This window comes from Lactuca virosa, chromosome 4 (genome assembly GCF_052849685.1).
Source record: "Lactuca virosa cultivar CGN04683 chromosome 4, Lactuca_virosa_CGN04683_v6, whole genome shotgun sequence".
Lineage (NCBI taxonomy): Eukaryota > Viridiplantae > Streptophyta > Magnoliopsida > Asterales > Asteraceae > Lactuca > Lactuca virosa.
The window spans coordinates 100,692,876-100,703,202 of NC_136429.1; the positions used below are offsets into that span (position 1 = coordinate 100,692,876).

At 33.0% G+C, this 10,327-nt stretch overlaps 1 protein-coding gene and 1 pseudogene across 1 annotated transcript; both read right to left on the reverse strand.

The window, feature by feature from the left end:
- Positions 1-247: 247 nt before the first annotated feature.
- Positions 248-772, reverse strand: LOC145104832 (pathogenesis-related genes transcriptional activator PTI5-like). The gene has a single exon (XM_079042004.1). The coding sequence runs from the start codon at positions 770-772 to the stop codon at positions 248-250; it is 525 nt and encodes a 174-aa protein (XP_078898130.1).
- Positions 773-9,115: 8,343 nt separating this feature from the next.
- On the reverse strand, positions 9,116-9,847 carry LOC145104833 (secreted RxLR effector protein 161 pseudogene; annotated as a pseudogene).
- Positions 9,848-10,327: the final 480 nt, after the last annotated feature.

The window sequence follows — 10,327 nt, forward strand, 5'->3', positions numbered from 1 at the left end:
CCATCGGGCACTCTACTCTAATAGTAAAGAGTTAAGAGCCCATATGTGTGGTCTTAGATGGTTCAAACTGGACCTAATTTCTTCCTATCGAAACATTATTATACTTTCCCTGTTAGGAGAAGGCATTTATCCTTATTTACAACAGTTGGAATCGAAAGAGTACCAAAGCTCCAGAAAACCCGTATATAAATTTTACAACTTTGCATGCTACCCTACAAATGCATATATAAATGTATATATACACACTTCAAAACAACTGCAGCATATTTCCTTGACAGGATGATCCTGGTGTAGCTTTAAAATTTTCTTTTAGGCTCGATACCTCACCAGAACTACTACTCGAACATGACCCTTTCCATTCCTTTCCGTTCAAGCTTGATTCTTGGCAAATTTTCGGCATAGATGTCACAAGTCGAGCTGGGAAATTCAGAAGAGCCTTTGAACCTCTCATCTGAAAGGCAGCCCTGTCGTAAGCCAACGCAGCATCCTCAGCCGTTTCAAAAGTCCCCAACCACACTCTTGCGCCATGTCGCTTGGAGTCACGGATCTCTGCTGCATATTTACCCCATGGACGACGCCTTACACCTCTGTAATGTTTGCTCTTGTTTATGACACGAGTTGGGTCAAGGGTACTTTTGGAAACACCAGTAGCGGGATTCCTGGCTCCAAGGCCATCAATGGCTTCAGCCTCGTTAATGACTTGATAGATGAACATATCCTGTGAATCGTTCTCATTCAAGGGTAACTCATGAACACTAGAAGTTGGTTCCATTTGTCTTTTTTCTTAATGTTGGGAGTTTTTGGATACTATGATTCGTTGAATCTCCTATTTAAGGCTTTGTGTTGATGTTTTATAGAAGTGTTTAAAAAACACAAAAGGAGCAGGTTAGGGTGGCGTTCTAGAAGCATAATATCTTGTTGGGTAAAAGGAAGAAAATTCCATAGGTTGGTGTTTGAATACATTTGGAAAATTGGGTCAAAGAATTTGTACAACAAACCTGATTTCAAATACATATTTATAATAGGGGTGTTTGCGATGCGGTTTGGTGCGGTTTAAAGTCAAAACCGCAAACCGCACCGCATATGCGGTTTGTATTTTTTCGAAACCGCAAACCGCACCGCAAATGTGCCAAACCGCATTCAACGGTGCGGTTTGGTGCGGGTGGTTTGTGCGGTTTAAATGCGGTTTGTGCGGTTTACTAGTTGTTTCACTAACTCTACATCGACTTAAATCATAATAATGATTAACGTATAAGGTAATTACATATTTATTCTTTTTCTATAATAATTAATAAGAATTTTAAATTCTTAAGGAAAATGCATCGGTCTGTCATGACATGGAGCTTTACAGTGAAGTTACCATGACCTATAATCAAATGAGATGAATATTAAAGTGAAGTTACCATGGCCTATAATCAAATGAGATAAATATGTTATTTCTTATTCGTAACTTCATGTAACTAAACTAATGATATGGATGAAATTCAAAATATTTACGAATGAAATAAAATTCATAAAACACATAAATATCTAAATTGTATTTCTATTACATTTTAATTACATAATAAAACGTAGAATTTATGGTTATACAAATTTTATCAATATTTGTGTAAAGTAATCAAAATAATTAGTTTAAAACTATAATATTAATATGCGGTGCAGTGCGGTTTACACCGCGATTTTATAACTAATAACCGCGAACCGCACCGCATAGTGCGGTTTAGAATAAACACGAACCGCAAACCGCACCACGAAATGTCTAAACCGCATTATGCGGTGCGGTTTGGTGCGGTGTGGGCGGTTTGTGCGGTTTATGCAGTTTTTTGCACACCCCTAATCTATAATATGTTTTTATGATATGCTAATATTTTAATCGGTTTCAATAATATACTGGTGTTCCTATTTGAAATTAAAGAAAACTATTGTGAAGTGGTTTACATCAGAGTCAATTTGATTTCTAGCAATTGCCAAATTATTTATTGGTTAACCTGCATCCATTTTGTTAGGGGCCATACAAATTTTCTATAAGTCTTTGTATAAATTAAATTACTAGCTATAAACGATAATTTAAAAAAATTCAAATTTAATCCCTTAAAAGTAAAATGGGAAGGCGGCTAATTTGTTAATTTTGGTTCCCACTTCAGGAATTTAATACAATACGAACACGCAGACAATTCAACCGGTTCTAGTCTTCTAGACTTGTAGTTGTAGAGGCGACATCACCATCGGAATTGGTAAGCCATGACGTCATCTGTTGTGTATTTCCATCGGACTTTTTTCCATTAGCTGGGACCCGACCAGTGGAAATATAGATTGCCATATTAATTAATTTAGAAATCGAACAACACACTATAGTATAAAATGCATAAAAGTTCTATGTGCAGCTCAAAGAATTTTCCGAACTGTCCGAACAATAACTATGTAAACTTGTCCAACAATCAAATATATAACGAATGAATTTTTGAACAAAACTTATGAAAAACATCGATGCAATCAACCAATCAATATCAATAAACAAGCACGATGATTTTACATGGTTTCACAATGCTGCATCCACAAAGAAAACCCGAGGGTTATGTTCAATTGATCATAAACTGAATGAAGCTAGCAATTACAAAAATGTAAACTATCACTAAGAATTAAAGTTATAAGCTTTGATAAAATATCTCACATTACCGCCTATATTCTATCAAAATTCATTAATGTGCGAAAATCAAGATCCTAGAAACAGATGCCCATTAGGCCATCCGTAATAGTCTTCACGACCACCACCGTCTTCCACCTCCCCGTCACCACCACAACTCTTCCCCTTGCAACCGGTATAGTGTGCAAGAGAGGAGATCGTGGTTAAAGCGAGAAATTAGACCCGAAGGATAAAGAATGCAGAGAGGAAGAGTTTGTGGTCAAATGTGGTGGTGTTCACGATCCTCCACGACACTGAACAACCACAAAGGTTGGGAATAGTGTGCACCGCCGTTGTTCGTGGCCACGTCAACCATGACGAGCCTCGTGTTCAGTATATCGTGAGGCCTTATATAAGAAAAGCATATAAGACGCCTCTCCTAAACCCCTGTCAACCGACAACACAACAACACAACCATACCAAAACAAACAAAGGAAATTGAACCATAGACCGTACATAGGGGTTTAAACGAACCAAATGAACACAAATAAGAGTTTGTTCATTTTCATTCGTTTAAGTTTAACCAAACAACGTACAAGTTTTCTTATTTATATTCCTTTACTCAACAAATTATCTTGTTTATGCACGTTCATTTATTTTCGATAGATGTAACAAATCGAACATAAACAAACATAAACAAACAAAGATAAACAATTACAAATCAATATATATATATATATATATATATATATATATATATATATATATATATATATATATATATATATATATATATATATATATATATATATATATATTGATGGGTTTCGAGCAATACATCATTCCTATGGTGTACATGCAAACCCTAATAGCTTTGGATCTAGTTTGTCTAATGAACATGCAATTGATAATCCAAAGCCATAAACCCTAGATCTAATAAACTATAACTGAAAATAGGGTTTAGATCTTACCTTTGATTGTTATATAGCAATAACAATCAATCCTTGGCTTCAGAAAGCTTAGTGCCTCAAGTGTTGCACCTCTAATGGAGTCACAAACACCACTAAGCAACTTAGATGAAGAGGGAGGAGAGAGGAGGCACCAAAAACGGCTGGAAACCCTAAAGGATTAGTTCACCACGTTTTTTGGTGCATAGGGGGCCTTTATATACATGTAGGCTATTAGGGTTTTCAATTAGGAAACCCTAATCTGACTGCTTAAGCCCTAAGCAGCCCATGAACTCCTTTAACATATCCCTTGGACGAATTTCTTATGGGCATCCCATAGAATTCGTCCAACCTATATATTATTAGGTGATCCATAGCCCAATTGTAATTATCTTATAAATACAACTCCAGTCCCCTAAGTTTAATTAATCTCTTTTAGCCACTAAATTAATTCTTAATTAATTCTTGACTAATATTAATTAAACAATATGATTTCTCCTTTAATATATTATTCTTATAATATATTAATAAATCATAATTAAACCTTTCTCTCCTTAATTCATCCTACATATTGCTATGGTGAAGGCAACCCAAAAGGACCATGCTCATAATCGGGTCAAGTACATACCAAAATAGTTATGGACTTAGACACTAATCCAACAGTCTCCTAGACAAGGGTACGAAGTGTAATTTCATGGATTAGCATACAATTTCACATTTTGCCTAAAGTAACTAGAATTTGGGAATTTGTAAAAGCATGTAGTTACTTTGTACTTCATTATACTTATAATGGAAGGTTTCGTCCTATCCTACCCGTTCGGCTAACAACCCTCCACTAGTCAAGAGTGCGGTGGGTAAGAGTGGATACCCATTCAATCGCCATTTTATAGGCAATTTCCTTAAACACCCCTTATAGACCAGCTTCGTGAATGAGGCCTACTAACGGTAAGACTGACTGTTTACTTATACATATATAATATTAGACTTTTAATGTCATATATACATAGTATAGGGTGTATTTTAAACTTTTAAAATACTAGGTGGTCTAATTTAATTAATTATACTTTTAATTTAATTAAATGTAAACCAAAACTTTATGAATTTATTAACTCTCTTTTAATTATACATTTTAATTAATTAACAAAACCATAAGGGTGTAATTTGAACTTTTCAAAAATACGAGGGTTTTAGAATTTAACATTTCAAAATTAAACTTTTAATCAACTTTTAAATTCCAAAACTTGAGGACAAGTTTTGAAACTTTTCAAAACATTTGGGATTAGAATTCAAATATTTAAAAATTAACTTTTAATCAAAAATTAAATTCCAAAACTTGAGGGCAAGTTTTGAAACTTTTCAAAACATTAGGGTTTAAATTTCAAAAAAAAACAAAACATTTAAGTTCAAATTTAAACTATAAAACCTAAAGGGGAAAATTGAAACTTTTTCACAAGATAATTCAAATCTAAATTACAAATAATCAATATTTATCTAATAAAACAAAAGATTATCTAAATTTTGACAATTATCTTCTATTTTGGCAAGGATAATCACCCAATATAGATAAAATTCGGATTTTATTGACAAAAAACGTTTTAGGTAATTATCCACAGCCAAAACATGTCAAAATCCCGCAAAAACAGCATTCTGCGTCTCAGACTCGTCGAGTCAGCACTGGACTCGTCGAGTTCACAGTGGACTCGGCGAGTTCAGCCATGGACTCGGCGAGTCCAGCCCCCAGAAACTCAAAATTTTCGATTTTAAGCATGAATAATCAACTATAGCATCTAATACATCAAACAAACAGCCCTAGGCTCTGATACCACTGATGGGTTTCGAGCAATACATCATTCCTATGGTGTACATGCAAACCCTAATAGCTTTGGATCTAGTTTGTCTAATGAACATGCAATTGATAATCTAAAGCCATAAACCCTAGATCTAATAAACTATAACTGAAAATAGGGTTTAGATCTTACCTTTGATTGTTATATAGCAATAACAATCAATCCTTGGCTTCAGAAAGCTTAGTGCCTCAAGTGTTGCACCTCTAATGGAGTCACAAACACCACTAAGCAACTTGGATGAAGAGGGAGGAGAGAGGAGGCACCAAAAACGGCTGGAAACCCTAAAGGATTAGTTCACCACGTTTTTTGGTGCATAGGGGGCCTTTATATACATGTAGGCTATTAGGGTTTTCAACTAAGAAACCCTAATCTGACTGCTTAAGCCCTAAGCAGCCCATGGACTCCTTTAACATATCCCTTGGACGAATTTCTTATGGGCTTCCCATAGAATTTGTCCAACCTATATATTATTAGGTGATCCATAGCCCAATTGTAATTATCTTATAAATACAACTCCAGTCCCATAAGTTTAATTAATCTCTTTTAGCCACTAAATTAATTCTTAATTAATTCTTGACTAATATTAATTAAACAATATGATTTCTCCTTTAATATATTATTCTTATAATATATTAATAAATCATAATTAAACATTTTTCTCCTTAATTCATCCTACATATTGCTATGGTGAAGGCAACCCAAAAGGATCATGCTCATAATCGGGTCAAATACATACCAAAATAGTTATGGACTTAGACACTAATCCAACATATATATATATATATATATATATATATATATATATATATATATATATATATATATATATATATATATATATATATGAATCCTAAATATTGTATGAATGTATGATCAAGTTATGACCATTAGATTATCATAGGATACATAGTAATTAGAATGTGATAGTGGTTAGTATATAATTACAATTAATTGATTATAAGGTTATTAAAGGGTAAATATGGCATTTTCTTAGTGAGATAAAAATGAAAAACTATATTTTAAGAAACAAAGTCAAATCTTTTAATAAAATCAAGATTATTACTTTTTAAAAAACCCAATCATTTATCAGAAAATCACGTATTGAAAAATTTGCAATAATTTTTACATACTAATCACAAAGAATGAAATAGATTTGATTTTTTAAGAATAATTTGATTTCTTGAAACATATTTCATTCTTAAAGAATTAGGAGATTTCATTCATTTTTTAACCAAATACTAATATATAATATGCACAAAGCATGAAATTAAAGAATCAGACGATTCCGTTCTTTAAAAATCAAAAATTTACTTGAAACTGACTTCATGTTTAAGAATCGGATTTCGGGCTTTAAAAATGCACAGATTAATATATGTTTTTGAGCTAGTATCATAAAACTAGTGAGATACATGAAACATATATCAATCCTTAAGAATGATGCATGAATATTGTTTTACATATTTTTGAAGTATATACAATATTCTTTTTACACATATATCACCAAAGATATAAACCAACTCAAAATTGTTGAAGAGTAATAGATATTATTGTTACACATCAAAAGATGTTATATAGTATAACATATTCTTCAAGAACATGCAATCAAACAATCTATTCTTGATATGAATTCTAAAAGAATGAGCATTCACGTCGGCGCTATATTTGATTTTCAATTACATGCGGTGGTCTGAATGTATCGATAATTCTTTTTGATTTTCCAATTTTCAAACAAGACCTTCAAAATACATTGTGTGTATACTTGATTTTCTGATTTTCAACCATTCTTGTGCATGAAAAAAAAATATTTTAAAACAATATCATGTCCACTATCACACTATAGAATGTGAAAATGAATATGAGAAATTAACCATATTCTATAAGAATGTGATCAGAATCTTTTAAGAATGAACTAAAAAAATACCACATCTAAGAAAAAAATCTTTGAAACAATAGTTCTTGTGATATAATTGAAAATTCTAGCGTAATGAAACTATAAAAAATTAAGCATATTGTACAAGAATGTATTTGAATTTTGTAAGAATGTGAAAAAATATAAATAATTACAAAATGTTAATACATAATTCTATAAGAAGCTAATCATTTCTTTGAATAAGAGACAAATAGCTTATGTGTTTGTCTATTACTACGTGGCACACCACACAAGTTACAAATTTGGTTTTCCAATTATATACATCATTAAGCATATATAAACTCTTCCTTTGTAATGTTATATGTTTATTTGAAATTAAAGAAGCCAATCACCACACAATCTGAATACTACTCCTATATCACGAGATGAAGGTTTGAAGAAAACAATTCCATTATATACTCCATAATATATAAATATACTCTTTCTTAATAACATAATGTGTTGATTTGAAATTGAATAAGAAAATAACTATACAATTTAAATGTTACATGGAACAAGGGATGTAAAATTGATGAACTTGGTCATTGATTAATTCGATCACTCCACAATACACATTGATTAAGTTATTGAAAAAAAAAATAGATCGCTGCACAATTAAAAATAACAAATTAATAAATGGAGAAACAATATATCCTAGCTTCTAACAATTTGATGAAGCTATCCTTAATTTACAATGAACAAACGATGTAAAATCATGAAGATAATATGAGCAGGTAAGGATTAAATTGCATTTCGTATTAGGGATCGAAAATTAACCAATCCAAAATCATCAAAAGGTATTCTCCATCACCTTACTCATCTAATTCTTGAAGTCGTAACCATGAAGAATTAACTTATGCCACATCTTTGTTCATCAAAGAGGATTCACATTGACTCAAGCAAGAAACAAAAATATGCCCCTCGTTTTCATCTAGGGTTTGAATTTTGGAATTGCAACTTTGAATGGTATTCACATAAAAATGAATTTGAAACCAAAATCAGTCATAGGAAAACCTTCGGTTAGCGATGGAGAAATCTGGAGAAGAGGAAAACTTCAATGTTTTAAAAACCGGTATGAACCGGCTGGTCGAACCGCTTGGACCAGGAACCAGGGGGGAGCGGTTTAACTATCACCTGTTTTACGTCGATTTCTGAACCAGATTAAACCGGCCGATTGTTCAAAAAACCCGGTTTAACCGGTCAAAATAAACCGGTTTAACCGGTTAAAATGAATAAAAACACATGAAAAAGAACCATTTACATAATAAACTTTAATGTTTTTTTACAAATCTATTTAGTTTTCTCTAAATAAAAACATATGGTAAATGTTATAAAGTTTTTTGATGTGTTTGTATTTATCTAAAACTATACGCATTTTGTTTCGGTATTATACTTTGTTTTCTTTTTGACGTATATAGTTTGATGTAAAGCACAAAAACTTATGGTTATGTGTTATTTTAATGTATTTGGATTCATCTACAACTTATTATTATTATTTTTTATGTATTTTTAATGTTTGAACTTGTAAATCAAGATCTAATTAAGACACAATTAATCAAACAAACTCTTTGATTAAAGGAAAATAACTCAAAACCTTTGTGTTACAATTGTGAATGCTTAATCCTAAGACTCGATTAAGACATGTATGTATAGATCTAAATACCGACTTGTATTAGACTATAATTAGGAAACTAGGAATCGACTTGTAAAATAGTTTCCTAAAACTTTGTTGCCCAAATTGGATTGCGTGATCCTTAAACTTAGGATTCCAACAATCACCCCCGAATCTCTAAGTCCTTCTAGAGATGTCTTCAATCCCGATCAAGCTCCACATCTCCTTGAACTTGGTTCGAGCCAACAGTTTTGTTAGAATGTACGCCTTTTGTTTCTCACTGGGAATGTAATCCACCTCCACTTGTTCGTTTTCAACACAATTATGAATAAAGTGAAACCTCGTGTGAATGTGTTTACTCCTTCCATGAAAAACGAGATTCTTCGTTAGTTCGATAGCCGACTTGTTATCAACTCTAAGAACCACTTTCTCTTGCGCTTTGTTCATGATTTCTTCGAGAAAATCTTCAAGCCATATTGTTTGACATGCACTCGCCGTGGCCGCCATGAACTCCGTCTTGCAAGATGATAAAGCAACGGTATCTTGCTTTTGCGAACACCATGTTATCGGAGATGACCCGTAGTAAAAAATGTGACTGGTTGTGCTTTTTCTGTCATCGCGATCAACATTGTGACTACTATCACTATAACCAATGAGTCGGTTTTGTCCCATCCTCTCGTACTTGATTCCGTATTCCGTTGTTCCTCGTAAGTACCTTAGGATATGTTTGATTGCACCGCCATGTGATTCTCTTGGACTTTGCATGTATCGGCTAACAACTCCAACCACATATGTCATATCGGGTCTTGATTGCAAGAGATATCTAAGGCATCCTACCACCTTTCGATATTGTGTCGGGTCGATTTCGGGTTCATCTTCGGACTTCGACAATTTACTTCCCGGGTCCATGGGAATGTGGGTCGGATTGCAATCATGTAAACCAACGTCTTTTAGAATGCGTCGAGCATACGCTTCTTGGTTTATAGTAATCCCCGATTCCTATCGCTTAACTTCAATGCCAAGGTAATAAGTCAATCTTCCAAGATCCGACATCTCAAAGTTCTTAGACATCTCTAATTTGAACCTCTTGATCATGCTCAAATTTGTACCTGTGACAAATAAATCATCAACATAAATTGCTAAAATTAGCAATTTAGATCCTTCACTTTTCCGGTAGACCAATGGTTCTTTCATGCACTTTTCAAATTTTATACTCTTCAAAATCCCGTCAAGCTTCGTGTTCCATGCTCGAGGTGCTTGTCTTAGACCATATAGCGCTTTTATAAGGAGATATACCTTATGCTCGTTGCCTTTTTTTATATAGCCTTCTGGTTGCGATACGTAAATGGTTTCCTTCAATTCTCCATGTAAGAATGTCGTTTTAACATC